The sequence below is a fragment of the Euprymna scolopes genome, chromosome 46 (assembly GCF_053919585.1).
Source record: "Euprymna scolopes isolate OS-2025 chromosome 46, ASM5391958v1, whole genome shotgun sequence".
NCBI classification, from domain to species: domain Eukaryota; kingdom Metazoa; phylum Mollusca; class Cephalopoda; order Sepiida; family Sepiolidae; genus Euprymna; species Euprymna scolopes.
Window position 1 is genome coordinate 21,632,478 of NC_136527.1, and position 18,812 is coordinate 21,651,289.

The 18,812-nt window shown below is 31.6% G+C and overlaps 1 protein-coding gene across 1 annotated transcript; it reads left to right on the plus strand.

Annotated features, from left to right (window-relative positions):
- The first annotated feature begins 2,436 nt into the window (after window positions 1-2,436).
- LOC145270385 (uncharacterized) lies at window positions 2,437-13,768 on the plus strand. Its single transcript, XM_080126035.1, has 3 exons — window positions 2,437-2,638; window positions 9,419-9,496; window positions 9,733-13,768. Exon 3 carries the CDS (start codon window positions 10,053-10,055, stop codon window positions 11,163-11,165), a length of 1,113 nt encoding a protein of 370 aa, XP_079982161.1. The 5' UTR covers window positions 2,437-2,638; window positions 9,419-9,496; window positions 9,733-10,052; the 3' UTR covers window positions 11,166-13,768.
- The last annotated feature ends 5,044 nt before the right edge of the window (window positions 13,769-18,812 follow it).

Below are 18,812 nucleotides of genomic sequence, written 5' to 3' on the forward strand. Positions count from 1 at the left end.
ATATATATATATATGTATATATATATATATATATGTATATATATATATATATATGTATATATGTATATATATATATATATATATATATATGTATATATGTATATATATATATATATATATATACATATATATATATATATATATATATATATATATATACATATATATATATATACATATATATATATACATATATATATATATATATATATATATACATATATACATATATATATATATATACATATATATATATATATATACATATATATATATATATACATATATATATATATACATATATACATATATATATATATATATACATATATATATATATATATACATATATATATATATATACATATATATATATATATACATATATATATATATATATATATATATATATATATATATATATATATATATATATATATATATATATATATACTCGCGGAAAAGGTAAAATAAGTGCAGAAAAATTAAGAAAAAAAAGGGGGAGTCCATACAAAAAAGATAAAAGAAAAAAACGTTGATTTTTTTTATTATAAGAGCGTAAAAAATACTCGCGGAAAAACGGTTGTACCCATGAATATGTTTAAAAGAAAAATATAGCAAAAACATTTAATTTATGCTTGCAAAAAAGAAAAAAAAAACACGTAAAAACAAAACAAAAAAAAACGTAAATGTTTGAAAATAAACAAGCAACAAAACGTAAATGTTTGGAAAAAATAAAACTTAAATATGTTTGAAAAAAAAAACAAAAAAAACGTAAATATGTTTGAAAAAAACAAAAAAAAAAACTTAAATATATTTGAAAAAAAAAAAAAAAAAAAAAAACTTAAATATGTTTGAAAAAAAAAACATGTTTAAAATTAAAATATAACAAAAACATTTATTTTTATTTCAAGGGAGCCATTATATACATTTTGTGCTTCCGTAACTGGGTGGACAGACTAACGCCACCTATAGTCAAACGGAGGAAACAGGGTCTCTCTTTCTTCCAGATTACCGTTTAATATATATTTTATTTGGTGTTTTACATTAGTGAGACGAGATTTTGTAGTCGATAAATGGAGTTTTCAGATAAAAAAAAAAAATGATTTCAAAGTTTCAACTGTTTTTTTTTTTTTTTGTTTTTTTTTTGTCAATTCTAATAAATTACAATGTTAGCTTCCAAATCATGCAGTCGGAATTACCTGAATATTACTGAATTATAAAACAAAACAACTTTAATCGTGTGAAATTCAGTTTTACGATTTCCAAAATTTCGTCCCAATAGTGTAGAAGCGTTAATTTTTTTTCATTTTAAGTCACCAGTTGAGTGTTTTATGCTGTTTTCATCCATCTTAACTGAATATTACTGAATTATTAAAAAAAGTACCTTTAATCTTGTTAGCAGGTGAACAATTTCCACCGTCTTTATTTAATTTGAACAGAAATTACCTCCCTTTAGAACTCTCCTGTGTTTTACGATCGTTTTAATCAAATTCTATTTTTTTATTTTCTTAAATAAATAATTTTCTACGCTATGTTTCTTTTTTTATATATATATATATAATCAGGCTGATTATTAATCATCTTAAAAATACGAGGAATACGTAGATACCATTGTTTTCATGTGAAATTCAGTTTTACGATTTCCGAAAATCTCGTCCCAATTCTGTAGAAGCGCCTTTCGGTTTGTTTTACTGTAAACATAGATTCGAAATAGTTGTAAAAAAAACAAAACAAAAAAACAAAAACAAATATATAATAAATAAACGTTATCAAAGGCAAGATAAGTTACTTTTCTACCTAACTGGATAATTTTTTTACTGTTTGTATTTAATGTAACATGTTTATTCAGCTCGACAAACATACAGTGTTTACCGATGTGTTGGAAAATTCAAGATGGCGCCGAACTCTCTTCTGGACACGGTAAGTTTTGGAAAATGAGTTAAAAATAAAAAATATACGAAATACTGTTAGAAACTACCTCAATATATGCTACCGTGCTGACATATATTCGGTGGGTTTTTAACAGTATTTGGTATATTTTTTTATTTTAATTCATTTTCTCAAACTTACCGTGTTCAGAAGGGAGTTCGATGCTATTTTGAATTTTCCAATACATCGGTAAACACTGGATGTTTTTTCGAACTCAATAAACATTTTACATTAAATAAAAACATAAAAAAATTATCCAGTTAGGTAGAAAAGTAACTTATCTTGCTTTTGATAACATTTATTTGTTATATATTTGTTTTTTAACAACTTTTTCAATCTATATGTATACAACCCGCGCCTTTAATTTTATTATTGTTGGCCGTTATAATATTATATATATATTTAACTTTAACTTTCTTATCCTTATGATTGCATTTTAATAATATGCTTGAACGGGTAAATGGGCGGAAGTAGGAAGGATCGCCTATTGCATTGTGGGTAATATAATTCCGATTTCCGCCATTTTCATCTTAACACGTCTTAATTATGTTCACCGGACAATCTGAAACAATCCTAAGATCTGCTCAAAATACTACAAATAACAAACGAATTAACGAAGAATTAAGACGACATTTTAGTTTTAAACACTTTTATTTAATTGTTATTTCGTTTCTCCAGGAAGAAAACTCAGGTTTTAAAAAAAAATGTAAGTATAATATTCAACTCATTGTTTATTTTTGTGTCTACGGAAAATGAAGTCCTAATATCTTTATTTGCCGCTTCTACACTATTGGGACGAGATTTTGTAGTCGATAAATGGAGTTTTCAGAAAAAAAAAAAAAAAAAAAACCCCAATGGTTTCAATTTTTTTTTTTTCAATTCTAATAAATTACAATGTTAGCTTCCAAATTATGCAGTCGAAATTACCTGAATATTAATGAATTATTAAACAAACAAACAAAAAAATGGTTCTTGTCTACAATTTTGACTATAAAATTTTTGGGTTTGTATTACTGTACACATAGATTCGAAAAGGTTGTCTAGACTCTAGATCGACGCAAAATAACTGGTTGCCTATATGAATAAGTGGAATTATTTGAAATCCAGGTACTTATATTATAATATTTTTGCATATTCTCTTAGAAAATCATCCTAAATCTTAGTTAGACAAAAAATAAATAAATTAATTATTTCAAAAACCTTTTTATTTAAATATTTATGTACGTTTTTTGTGCAAGACAAAAAATGTCAATTGTTAACTTTTTGAGAAAATTTAACATTTAAAATTTAATTAAAAATAGTAGAAAAAGTTTTATATTATTCTGTTTTCTATATGATAAAATTCAGGGTTTTATCTTTCTGGAAAAAAAAAGTTACTCAGAAATAATGGATTTTAATAAATGTAATTTCGTTTTAAAAAAACAACAACAACTTGATTTTTCGGCCATTTTTGGCGGTGCCAATTATTTTATGTTAAATTGTGTTCATTCTACGCCCCCCCCCTACTTAGCAAAACAAGTGGCCATAAACTGGGTGCTCATTTTACGTTAAATTATTATATAAAAGCGATCCCCCACTTTTTTAAACTAACTATTTGAGATTAAGATGGCGGCGCATTTGAATCCTTTTATTAAATGTGTCATGAACTTTGATTTTCTTAAATAAAAAACAAATACTTGATCGAGTTATGTGAATTTTGGAATATGACATCTTTGTGCGGCGATAGGTACATGCATAAATATTTTAAAGATTTTTTTTGAAAATAACTTTTTTTTATAGGCCCAATCATAGACAAACACCAACAAAACAATTTTAATCATGTTAGCAGGTGAAAAATTTCCGCCATCTTATTTAAATCAAAACAGAAAATTACGTCCCTTTAAAATTCTCCTGTGTTTTACGATGGTTTTCATCAAATTCTATTTTTATTTTCTTTAATAAATAATTTTCTATCTTATCGATTTTCGTAATTCTTGGATATAATCATCTTTAAATTACAAGGAATACGTTGATACCATTGTTTTCATGTGAAATTCAGTTTTAATGATTTCAAAAATTTCGTCCCAATAGTGTAGAAGCGCCGTTTACTATGCTGATAATGCATTAAGGTGCTTGCTTTTTTTTTTTTTTTTTTTTTTTTTTTGCAAATCTGAGATATTACGATTTAGGAAGTATAAGAAAACTTCTTGAAGAATTTAACTATCTTTACTTTGATCAAGTTTTAAAAAATTCCCACCTTGTGTTGGCTGTTTGTCGTTTTCGTATAAATAAAGCGAAATGACAAAGTTCTCTGATTCTCTCTCCTCTGATCTCGAGCGTGTGGTTCAGTGGGGGAAGACGTGGCTGGTTACCTTTAATGCATCTAAAACCAAACTCCTATCCTTACATCATCAACGCTCTGATCCCCATCTGGCATCAATTGGGATGGATGGCTCTCGTCTGGGAGAGGCCCCGTGTTTTGACAAGCTTCTGGGTTTGACCTTTACTCCTGATCTGAAATGGAACACGTACATCAAGTCTGTTGCCAAGGTCGCTGGAAAGATGATGGGATCCTTCTTCCGCTCCAGAAGATATCTCACTACTGATGCAATTCTCTATCTATATAAAAGCCAAGTACGTCCAAGGATGGAATAGTGCTGCCATATCTGGGCAGGGGCTGCTAAAAACAGCCTATCCTGCCTTGACAGAGTACAAAATAGACTTTGTGGCTTAGTGGGGGATGCCCTTTTCTCTACCTTGCAACCTCTCTCCCATAGAAGAGACGTTGCGAGCCTATCCTTGTTTTATCGTTATTTCCATGGCAGGTGCTCGTCTGAACTCCAATCTCTGGTCCCCCCTCGCCAATATTTCATGAAAAACACCCGTCTAGCCGAATCCACTGTGAAAAAATTTCCCCGACTCTTTATCTGTGCCTAAATCAAAACGTGGATTCCATGAACAAAGCTTCTATCTTAGAACTGCGCGCCTGTGGAACTCTGTTCCGTCTGCCTGCTTCCCACCTGACTACAACTTGGATGTGTTCAAGTTCAATGTTAACAAATTCCTAATGAACCGCCCCCTTAAGTAAACACTTCATCAAATCTCCACACTAACGTACTGTACTTGCAATAACCCTTATCCCTGAGTGGCTTCCGGGCCTTGATAAGTGGTGACCTATGTGTAAAAAAAAACTTCAGGCAAAGTCATTAGGTTTGGTTAATGTGGGGGAAAACCTTCATATCAGACAAGTAGCACTGCCAAAATGCCCAGTTTTGAAGGAGCTGGTTTTCCTCCATGTTAAAAATGACCCTGCGTCTAATTTGCTTTCGTGTGGAATCTAATAAATATAATGCCTGGCTCAGAAAGCAGGAAGCTATACTGGCCCCAAGCCAGGTTTTAAAGCAACGTTCATTTCTGCGCATGCATTGCGATTCCTTTGATTCCTAACTTAATTATCAACCAATTCAATTCACTTTCCTCCTTGGCCTAATGGTTAGCAAGGAAGACTAATTTACCCTACATTTTTGAGTTCAATCCCACCTCTCTCTAGTCCTGAAACTATATCTATAAATATTATCAGCAGTGTTGGAATTATTTAAAACTATTTGCTTTAATATTAGCGTTGAAAAACAGTCAATATATTGACTGACGTTGCTGGAAAAATATACTAGTAGAATACCCGCTGTCGCCCTGGATTGAATGGCATTGCTTGAAATATATACTAGTAGAATACCCACTGTCGCCCTGGATTGAATGGCATTGCTTGAAATATATACTAGTAGAATACCCACTGTCGCCCTGGATTGAATGGCATTGCTAGAAATATATACTAGTAGAATACCCACTGTCGCCCTGGATTGAATTACATTGCTTGAAATATATACTAGTAGAATACCCAGTGTCGCCATGGATTGAATTACATAGCTAGGAATGTATACTAGTAGAATACCCAGTGTCGTCCTTGATTGAATGACATCGCTGGAAATACATACTAGTAGAATACTCAGTGTCGCCCTTGATTGAATGACATTGCTGGAAATATATACGAGTAGTATACCCAGTGTCGCCCTGGATTGAGTGACATCGCTTGAAATATATACTAGCAGAATACCCAGTGTCGCCCTGGACTGAATGACATTGCTGGAAATATATACTAGTAGAATACCCAGTGTCGCCCTGGATTGAATGACATTGCTTGAAATATATACTAGCAGAATACCCAGTGTCGCCCTGGATTGAATTACATTGCTGGAAATATATACTAGCAGAATACCCAGTGTCGCCCTGGATTGAATGACATTGCTAGAAATATATACTATTTATTATTTATCTTTTCGGATCAGACAAAAGACCACATGTCAGAAGGAAAAATGGAGAGAGACTGTCCCTTAAGTGCGTTAAAAGTACAGTAAAATTTGGAGGCGGCAGTATAATGGTATGAGGCATGATATCTTCAAAAGGAACTGGCCCTTTTGTGAGAATCCATGGAAAAGTTAATGCCCGAATGTACAGAGAATTGATTAGAGAACATGTGATACCTAATCTTTCTAATTCTGATATCTTTATGCAAGACAACGCACCATGCCATAAAGCAAAAATAGTTTTAGAAGAGCTCAATAGATCCAATATTTGCGTCATGGATTGGCCAGCTCAGATCCCAGACCTGAATGCAATTCAAAATGTTTGGAAAATTATTGGTGATAAGATCACAGAACCCCCCCTCCCACACACACACAAAAAAAAAATCTTGATGATTTATGGGAATGTATAAAAACATCCTGGAATAATATCTCACCTATAACATGTGAACGATTGGTTCTGTCTTGCAGCAAAAGATGCCATAGTGTGATTGAAAACAAGGGTCTTTTCACTAAATACTGAAAGGATTCTTTATTTTTTCATAATGAATTTCCCTCGTTCCTTAACTTTTGGACGCCTGTAATTTAATTAAATTTATTTATATGTAAAAAAACTAATATATTAAAATCAAAAATTAAAAAAATTTTTTTCTTTAACTACCATTATTAAACATTGGAAAATTCACCAAAATTTTTTTTTCTTTTTCATAGAAAAAATTAGAAGCCATTAAAAAAAAATGATCGATCGTTCCTTAACTTTTGGACGCTACTGTATATATATATATATATATATATATATATATATATATATATATATATATATAAGAACCCCAAAATCTATTAAACTGTAGAAGAGAAGTAGCAAATGACTGTGTTCACAAAATAAAACTTACTCTAGGATAGCGATACAAAATAGCTTTAAAACTAACAAAAATAATAGAAAATAAACAAATAAATAAATTAAATAAACATGAATATACATAAACGATCACACATATATGCATGTATATATATATATATATATGTGCATATATGTATGTACACATGTATATTTATATAAAAAAAGGAAAATGTCTGCCTTAAACCACTAACCTAGTTCTAAAACAGATCCTTTGTTCAATAAAATGCATGCCCATTGGCTGATAGGAAGGGGCGCGGTGGATACTAGAAAGCTGATTGGCTAACTAAAATCCTCAACAGAAGAGGACCATATAAAAACGATAAACAACCACAGAATTCGTGCATAAGCCTGACGAATCCTAGAGTGGATGAAACGCCGAATATTCAGTGTAGCTTAATCGCCATATATATTTTATAAATTACTAACTAGCTCTACCTACGTATTGAAACAAAAACAGAAATCTATAGACATGCATGTTTTGGAAACCTACCCCTCTTCGGCATAATTTGACTTCATCAAGGAATCGAACCCTGGACCTTATATCTTACAGTCCAGTGTCTAATCCATTATGCTATGAAACCATAGATAACTTTCCTGTTTATATTGTTATAATAATATGAATATGATAAATATATATAGTCCATTAACTCATTTGAATATGAAGATATACTGTTTAAAATACATAAATTAACCCTAAAGAACACAATATTGTTTGACTGATAAATCTTTCCTGTGTAAGTTATTTGAAGATGTCTCTTTAACTGAAGACTGAGCTCCCACAAGTGTAATAATACAAAGAATCACTTAAGAATAAAAACTAATGAGGCTATTAATGAGAAGATTGTCAGCTGAAAGATAGATAAAACTATGGGAGTAATATCATTGAATATTTGACGGATTTGACAAGAATTTGTTAACATTAGATTTGAAGATGACCATGTTGTAATTAGCAGGGAAGAAGTCACGTGGTTATATGTTCTATAGACAGTAAGCGCCTTGAAAAGAAGCTTTGTCCACTAAAATTCTACCTGGTACGATGGAAAGGAAAGATTCAACCTTGATCGCCCTTCAGGGCCTGTGGCGCAGTGTCTAGTGACATCCAATATTCTTAATCGATTTTGATAACCTTTGCAAATGATATTGCGTTATCGCAACAACCGCTTACCATTGATTTCGTTCTGCACAGAAGCATTAGACTTCACTAAGATTTGGATAACAGTAAGTACTCTTTGTACTTTTCCAGTGAAGGTCTGGTAAGTGCTGTGCATCCTATTTCAATCTCTCTTGACAATTTACAGGGATTATGTGTGGTTTCAGCTAATGCTGTTGGGGTAGGGGGGCATAGGTATCATACTTATTACAGCGTAAGTTTCCTTGGATCAATGGAGAGTTCCTTTTATTGCTTTTCTGATATGCGGATGACAACAAATTAGCATAGACTAATCAGCACTTTCTTTTTTCAGTTTTCCGCCACTTTCCACTAGATTTTGGCAGTTCCTAACGAGGCAGTCTTTCATTTGGTTGCACTGAAATATAATTCGGGAAAGGTATGAATCTTTCTAGATATTGGAAAATTATAGAGTGGCACAGTGAATTGTTTATAAGAGGTATTATCTTTTGGCATTAAACCCAACCGATGTTGATAGGCCATAAATAATAGTTTCTTTTATTCATGAGTTTATTTTGCTTTATTTCGGTATTTTTTGAAACTTTATTAAAAAAAAACCCTTTAGAACAGAAGAATTTGTGCTGCAGTATATGGAGATTCAAATAACTATTTAAAGAGTTTTATATACTTGTTCCATTGTTGGAATTGACCATGTGCTCCACCTCCTAAGAAAGAAAGAAAGAAAAAGAAAGTTTAGAACAGAAGAATTTTTGCTACAGTATATGGAGATTCAAATAACTATTTAAAGAGTTTTATATACTTGTTCCATTGTTGGAGTTGACCATGTGCTCCACCTAAGAAAGAAAGAAAAAAAAAAAGAAAGTTTATTATACAGTCTTTAACATTGCAATGGATCATAATTTTCTACATTCACTTGTAAAATCCTTTTCTTACATTCCCCACCGCTCTGATCACAATAGGAACAATGTCTTCCTTCTTCAACTTCTACAATGTTTTTATCTCCATTTTCAAGTCAAGAAGATGGATGAGGAGAGATAACAAAATATCGGGAACTATTATTAACATTTAGAAACTGTATATCATGATATATGTTTGTTTTCTTTTGTCTTATTTTTACAGATGATTCAATTACATTTTCCAAGGATTAATTTGTTCCAGGGAAAATTTAAAAAGAACAATTTGCAACATATTGTGGATGTAAGTTGATATTAATTCAATTTTAACATAGACTTAACTTCCCAAATTTGTTAACATTTCTATACACCGTTTAATGATATCGTGTATATATATCTATATATGCAGATTTGTTGTTGCGTTTTTTAAAAACGATATATGATTAACTTACTTCCTTTACCTTGATGTTCATATTTCTTAGGAAATTGCCTATATTTTTATTAACAAATAATGCTTTTATTTATGATTTTTTAAAACAGTAATCTATGGACATGCATCTTTTGGAACCCTATCCCTCTTCAGCGTAGCATGACTGTCTCTAGGAATTGAACCCCAGACCTTATAGATTACAGTCTGGTGTCTAATCCATTATGCTATGAAACCATAGACAATTTTACTGTTTATTTTTATCGGTTATATTTATATAACTTATATATATAGTCCATGAACTCCTACGAACATAAAAATGTACTGTTTAAAATATATAAATTAACCCTAAAGAACACAATATTGTTTGACTGATACGAAAAATCTTTCCTGTGTAAGTTATTCGATTTGTGATGGGGTTTTCTCTACAGCAATGATGGATGAGGAAACATTTTCTTGTGAATTATGTGGAAGAATATTTTTGCATAAAATAAATTTAAAACAACGATCAAATTCTGAAGACAAACCATCTTTTTGCCAGATTTGTAAATCTTCCCCTACCATGAAATCAGAATTGACAACTCATAACCAAATGCAAGCTAAAGAGAAAATATATACTGGTGAAATATGCAGTAACTCATTTTCAGGGGAAGATAATTTAACTCGAAATATACGAAACGATGGTGAGGAAAAGCTATATTCTTGTGAATATTGTAAGATTTCATTTACCCGAAAATCAGACTTGAAAAGGCACGAGAGAAAACACACTGGAGAGAAGCCATATGCATGTGAAATTTGTGGTAAATCATTTTCACAGAAAGGACATTTAAATCTACATGTCAGAACACATACTGGAGAAAAACCATACTGTTGCAAAATATGCAGTAAAAAATTTTCCAAGAATGGACATCTAAATGAACATATGAAAATACACAGTGGAGAGAAACCATACTGCTGTGAAATGTGTGGGTCTGCCTTTACACAAAAGATTAACTTGCAAGAGCATGAGAGAATACACACTGGGGAGAAGCCATATCATTGTGAAGTGTGTGGAACTTCCTTCACACAAAGTTCTACCTTGCAAACACATATGAAAATGCACAGTGGCAAGAAGGCATATCACTGTGAAGTATGTGGTGCTGATTTCGCAGAAAAATCACACCTGCAAATACATATTAGAATACACACTGGAGAGAAACCATATGCATGCGAAATATGTAGAGAATCATTTTCGCAGAAAACACATTTAAATCTACATATCAGAACTCATACTGGAGAGAAACCATATGTATGTGAAATATGCAATAAGTCTTTTTCACTTAAAAGAACCCTGAATGACCATATGAGAATTCACACTGGGGAAAAACCGTATTCTTGTGAAATGTGTTCTTCCACCTTTAGACACAAGTATACATTACAGAGACATATGAGAATACACACTGGAGAGAAACCATATCATTGTGAGGTGTGTGAGTCTTCCTTTCGACACAGGTCTGCCTTGCTAGGACATATAAGAATACACAGTGGGGAAAAGTCAACATTGTGACGTGTGTGGAAATTAGTTTATACAGCTGTCACGCTTGGAAAGACATAAGAGAATGCACTAACAGAATACCAAGGTCTTATGCATGACATTAAAAGAAACTTGAATTTTAAGGACATCTCTATCATTCCGTTTATTATAAGAGCAACTTGACCCACAAAAAAGAATGTCAAAACCTCTCTGGCAATATACTCGGTGAATTAAGTGCAAGATAGATTCAAACAACTGCACTTAAAGGGATGGTCAGAATCTTAAAAAGATCTCTCGGTTGAAATACACTGAGTTAGTGGGTAATTTTTTGGGATCTCTAGCTTAAACAAATTGATAAGAAAAATAAAAAAAAAACAGTTATGTGTGTGTGTTTGTATGTCTGCCAAAAACCCTTGACACACGCAGCAAACACTAACAAAATTAAAATTTTTAGAAAAATCTAACTTTCTGACGACAAATATCCAAAAATTGGCACAAACATTAATTCTTTCATCGTCAACTGGATCCTTCTTTGCAAGGAGGGGTCAGTTTTGTGTCGACATTTTTGCAAAGTCATTCTCAGCGTATGTTTTAAATGCATCATTTCGAAGGCCCATAACGTCATAAATGCTACCGCTAATATTTATATATTATAAATATGTATTTGAACACATCAAACTATCAAATTTTATCTTATAAGAAAAACTAATTACAATTTCATAACGGAAAATATGAAAATATCCAAAGAGCATTTTAGGCACATTTTTTTTGAGGTGGCTTATTTTTTTTTAATATTAATTCATCAAGCTGAGACCTACTTACAGGAAATCATCAAGCTAAGTTTATGGATTTTTTTATTTTTTAAATATAAAAAATGCATAATATATTTTCTTTTTTTCACCCCCTTTTTCTTTTAGATTTACAGGTTCAAGCCTGGCTATGGCAGCTAATTCTTTTGTGCTCGCATGGATACTCACTGCTATTTTGATTTTTTTTAAAGGGTTGGTGAATTTTTTTTTTATTCTTTGCTCTCACACAGGTACTGTCTTGATTAAAACATTAAACAAATTAAAAAAAACAGTTATGTATCTTTTTTTTTTTACATAGGCATCACCACATTATCAAGGCCAAGAGGCCACTCAAGGATAAGGGTTGAAGAGTGTACAGTAGAAATTGGACATTATAGTAATCATTAGTAATGTAAATTTGGTAAAGTTGATAACTTATATGGAACGGCTCATCAAGAACTTATTTACGTTAGACTTGAAGACAACCATATTGTAGTCAGCCGGAAAGCAGGAAAACGGAAGACAATTCCACAGGCGTGCAGTTCTAAGAAAAAAGCTTTGTTCATGGAATCTACGTTTAGGTTTAGGCACAGATAAAGAGTGGGGGGAATTATTGATAGTGTTTACAGCTAGACGAGTGTTTCTTGTGAAAGTTTGGCGAGGGGGGGCCATAGATTGAAGCTCATTCGAACACTTTCCATGAAAATAACGATACATCAGAGACAAACTCGCAACATCTCTTCTGTGAGATAAAGGTTGCAAGGAAGAGAAAAGGACATCTCCTACGAGGCTACGAAGTCTATTTTGAACTCTATCAAGGCAGGCCAAGTCCTTACTAGCAGCTCCTGCCCAGATGTGGCAACAGTGTTCCATCCTTGGACGTACCTGGCTCTTATATAGATAGAGAATAGCATCAGCAGTGAGATATCTACCGGATCGATAGAAAGATCCGACCATTTTTCCAGCGGCCTTGGCAACAGATTTGATGTACATGTTCCATTTAAGATCAGGAGTAATGGTGTGTATTAGTAGAATATTTATGTCTCATATAGAGATCAAGTGTTATGGTAAATATTTTTTGCAGAAGTGTAAATGAAATATTAGACCTCACATGTGATAAGTGACTGATATGATAAACAATTTGAGAAATATGTAGTAAATCTATAAAAGCAAAAATGTTTGTATGTGTGTTCGCTTTTTCTGTATGTCTACAAAAGTAACTAATGTGATTTCAGGCATTACTATAAATCATTTGGCAAATGTTTTTGTGAACTGTAAAATCGTATTACCTGCTAATGATGGAGGGTATGTGGAAAGTTCAATATAAGCTTAAAAAATATAGATTTACTATATATATTATTTAAGCTTATCCTTATTAACCCTTATCCTTTAGTGGCCTCCGGGCCTTGATAAGTGGTTACTCCTTTGAAAGAAAAAAGATGGGTGCATGAATTCTAATGCCGTAACAAACACTGAAATACAATCTATAAATATAAAAGCAAAAATGTTTGTATGTGTGTTCGATTTTTTATTTTTATGTTATCTTTCGTTATCTTATTTAGACTTGGTCATGTGACCTCCTCACATGACCACGAAAGGAGTAGTGATAGAATTACTTGTTAGCCAATCTGTTGGACCCTTAAAAAGACAAACAGAAACAAGGATTGGCCAATCAATAAATGTTTTATAAATTCCAACAAAGATGCAAAGAGAAGTATATGTGTTCGTATTACACCGCAAGGGAGATAACTCTTAGGATAACATTTTTTGCCCAAGTCCATTTAACCGTATTTTTTTTTTTTATTATTACATTGTATTCTGTTTGTGCATTCTAGTAATACAGGGTGGAACGATACAAGTGTCCCCTTAAAGAAAACAACACTACAGCTTTCAATAAATCTATAAATATAAAAGCGAAAATGTATGTATGTGTGTTCGCTTTTTCTGTGTGTCTACAAAAGGCTTCTTTCAGAGAAGCGGTCAGTCGGTTCACAACTTTTTAACACTTTTTATATCACATATAAATCGTAATATCTCACAGTTAACAACAGAGCTTGACTGTCAATTTAATTTGCTCGACTTCGGGAAGATAAATATTCAACATTTGTCGCTCGCCACATGTAATAAAATTTTGTATTTCTCTTATTTTCATTAACAAAACTGTTTTTTTTATAGAACTTGCTAATTCGTAATTCTATTTTAATGCACCGTTTATTACGCATGCATGTTCTGCAATTCTTACTCTGATGTAAAAACCTCTCATCAGTGTATACTCTGTACTGTGGACGTCATCTGCACCAACAAAGGTTAGCAGTACTACTATAAAATGTGATTGGTTCTACACGAAGCCTTCACCACCATTAACAAATCATCTGATTTCCAAGAACTCACTTGTTGTCGCGGAAGCTCATGTGTCAAAAGTTCATCATATATATATATGTGTGTGTGTGTGTGTGTGTGTATAGTTATATGTGTGTGTTTTTATATATATATGCATGTGTGTGTAAAGATATATGTGTGTGTTTTTATATATATATGCATGTGTGTGTATAGATATATGTGTGTGTTTTTATATATATATGCATGTGTGTATAGATATATGTGTGTGTTTATATATATATGCATGTGTGTGTATAGATATATGTGTGTTTATATATATATATGCATGTGTGTGTATAGATATATGTGTGTTTTTATCTATATATGCATGTGTGTGTATAGATATATGTGTGTGTTTTATATATATATGCATGTGTGTGTATAGATATGTGTGTGTTTTTATATATATATGCATGTGTGTGTAGATATATATACGTGTGTGTGTATAGATATATGTGTGTGTTTTATATATATATGCATGTGTGTGTATAGATATGTGTGTGTTTTTATATATATATGCATGTGTGTGTAGATATATATACGTGTGTGTGTATAGATATGTGTGTGTTTTTATATATATATGCATGTGTGTGTAGATATATATGCGTGTGTGTGTATAGATATGTATGTGTTTTTATATATATATGCATGTGTGTGTAGATATATATGGGTGTTTTTAGATATATGTGTGTGCGTGTGCAGATATATGTGTGTGTGTATATATGTGTGTATGTATATATATGTGTGTGCGTATGTGGATATATATGTATGTGTGTAGATATGTGTGTAGATATATTTATATATATGTGTGTGTAGATATGTGTGTAGATATATATATTTATGTGTGTGTGTAGATGTATATGTGTGTAGATGTATATGTGTGTAGATGTATATGTGTGTGTGTAGATATGTGTGTATAGATATATATATGTGTGTGTTTGTAGATATATATGTGTGTATATGTGTATTCTTTCATAAATATTTCATTTTTATTCATTCGCTACAAAGATAACATAAATTGTTTGTGTAGTTCTTGGCTATCTCCTAAGATGCTATCATTGTTTAAAAACGACCTCTGTTAATAATCAGAACTATGTCACATTCGCCCTTCTGGTTCAGAAACTATTGAGAAATAAACATTCTAGAGCTGAGAAGAATGGTGTTTCAACTGATAAGAAATGAATGTGTGGTTCAACACCAATTCACAGTTGCACTACGGAGTCTGGTTAGAGCAATTGGAACCATGTAACCATGTAAGAGGACGCCTGTTTGTTGCGCCTGGTAAAAATACATCCTAAAACTCAACCTGGTAGAGTTTACTGCTGTGATGAAAGACCTTAGCCTAATTGAAAGCAAACATGTAGTGCCAAGCATGCATGGAAGCACACAAGTGTATGAGTTGAGCCTATCTGCGGTGAAAAGTGAATCGAGGACCTTTGCGTGAAAACAAATATATATATCTATGTATGTATGTATTTTTTTTTCCTGTAAGAACACATGTTGCATATGCATACTGACTCCCTTTGCATCTATCACTGGTTGTCCAATATACTAATCGGAAGGCAAGCATATGAGAGATGTTAAGATGAAGATGTTACATCTTAACAAAAATCCAAGAACTTACAATAACATTGGTTCGATAATACTACCACATTGTTGTCCACCTGATATGAGCGTCCTTTCAAATCTGCGATCCCATGTAGATTAACTTAAGGACGGTGCTGTCACTTGTGAAAACATATATATATAGGGTGTCCATAAAGTTCGTGTGCACTTTAAAAAAATTATAAATGTATTACTTTATTCCGCAACTTGAACAATTAAACTTGAAAGATGATACAGTGCTTCAACAAGATGGAGCTCCTTGTCATTTTGCTCGGCGTGTTAGACAGTTTCTAAATCAGGAATTTCCTAACAGATGGATCCGAAGGGATGGATCATTTCATTGGCCTCCACGTTCGCCAGATTTGACTCCATTAGATTTTTTTATGGGGACATGTGAAAACAATTGTGTATGCAACCAAACCTAGTTCATTAGAAGATTTGAAAGCTAGAATAACTAATGTGATTTCAGGCATTACTATAAATCATTTGGCAAATGTTTTTCGTGAACTGCAAAATTGTATTACCCTTTGTATTGCTAATGATGGAGGGCATGTGGAAAGTTAAATAAAATTTCAATAAAAGCTTAAAAAATATAGATTTACTTCTTTCAAATCCATTTTACAGATTATTTCTATTACAAATACAAATAAAGTTATAAATTTTTTAAAGTGCACACGGACGTTATGGACACCCTGTATATATATATATATATATATATATATATATATATATATATATATATATATGTTATTTAAGCTTATCCTTATTAACCCTTATCCTTTAGTGGCCTCCGGGCCTTGATAAGTGGTGACTCTTTTGTAAAAAAAGATGGGTGCATGAATTCTAATGCAGTAACAAACAAACACTGAAATACACTGGATTATTGTTCCTTTTTTATTTCACTTGTAAACATTTCTTTCTAGCACTGCAAGCGTCATTTGAACTGCTTCATAAAATTAACTTCTAATCTTTTTTGTTTATTTTTTATCATGTGACAATTATTCGACGAAGAATCATAATTATTGATTGTTCATTTTATTGTTACAAAAAGATTATTTTTAATTGAAAAAGAAATCAAACAGGAATAATCATGTGAGAATCCAGTTGTATTTCAAAATGTTTACCTGTATATATATATATATATATATATATATATATATATATATATATATGATGATTGCAACGTCTTGTCAGACGAGTGCCACTTCCTCAGACATTTAAAATCCATGGGCCCAAATGCCTGAGGGAGTATCTATACAAAGATGATGTTACAGAGTCTTAGCTTTGTACGACAGCTAAGTCTCTCTCTCTCGGTTCAAAATGTTGAGATCCAGCAACAAGCAAGAGCAAGATAGCCAGCAACAAATTAAACTGCCGACCAGCTTAATGCGGGTACTGGTCTCCCGCTTTATGGTTTTTTAATCAGAAATTTGCTTCTCCTAGAAAGGTTGCCTTCACCACAGCTTACAGGAGCCCTCTCCACCCCAATACATATATACACACACAAATATACACGGTGCTAGTTGGCCGTTGACCCAGAAAAAGAGTTCATTCGCCCTTTGGAAGGTTTTGTTTTTAATCCTCCAGGGAGACTAGCCGCCCTCCTCACCAAACAAGTCTGGTGGGGGAACCAGTTTAGTCGCCGGTGACCCGACCATGAGGCAGGTAGTACTGGGTTACATGGTACCAGTAGCATATGACATGACCTGACACACATATATATATATATATATATATACATATATATATATACATATATATAGTAAGTTATAAAATACATATGATGATTAAGCTACACTAAATATTCTGCGTTTCATCTACTCTAGTATTGAGCACTTTTGAAGTAAATACTTAAAGTTTACGCATAAATTTATACTTTCGTATATTAATTTTATATGAGTAAATGAAGTAGTTATATATATATATATATATATATATATATATAAAATTTTAGTCATTCAATAAATTAAAAAAAATTATGATGCGAAATGTTTAAATTTCAAATCAAAAGATTTTTATTATTCTATGTAAGACAAAGAATACATTTGAAATATTAGTTAGGAGTTAAAATATTTCAAATGTATTCTTTGTCTTACATAGAATAATAACAATCTTTTGATTTGAAATTTAATCATTTTGCGTCATAAATTTTCAAATTTATTGAATGACTAAAATTTGACTTATTTGCTCTATCTTGTATATCGAGCAATTTTTATTTAGGTGCGATAGAATATTACTGCCAATAATATTTTGTAAAACTTTTAATTACAGGTTTCAATACCAGTTGATTGTTAGACTTATATAGATACATCATGTTAAAGTTATTCAGGAGATATAATCCATGAATGAAAACGAACTTATTAAGAGTACGAACTAAATCAGTGTAGTTTATCTCCTAAAACGTACTACGCTTTTTTTGGTTAATACGTTTCAATAACCTTTAAAGATAATATAAAAAGTAATTGTTATGACGTAATCAAAAATTAACATTTAGAGTGGGGGATCACTTTCAAATTTAATGTAAAATAAACAGCCACTTTGTTTGGTGGCGGAGGAAGGGTGTAAGTTCCAAACATTTTTAAAATATTGCGGAGGAGGTCTTTTCCTTTTTCCCCAAAATATTTGCTTTGACAAAGTCTCACTTATATTACTGAATCAATCAATTGTTTCCTGATATTATTAAGGCTGTTAACACAAAAAAAAATTTAAAAAAACAAAAAAGGGTGGACCTGTACAATACACACTCCCTCCTTGAAAATCTCTAAAGTTTTTAAATCTTGTCCAAGTTTTTCAAAAGTTTTCAGTTTTAACATAAATGATTTCTATCGTTTTCTGCAGAGTTGGCATATAAAATGTTCTATTATTATTTGAGCTAAAATGATTGCAATTTGAAAGTCAAGATGCACAA

Bases quoted from the DNA above. Each gene is read 5' to 3' on its own strand.
- LOC145270385 (XM_080126035.1), top strand. From the start codon at position 10,053: ATGATGGATGAGGAAACATTTTCTTGTGAATTATGTGGAAGAATATTT.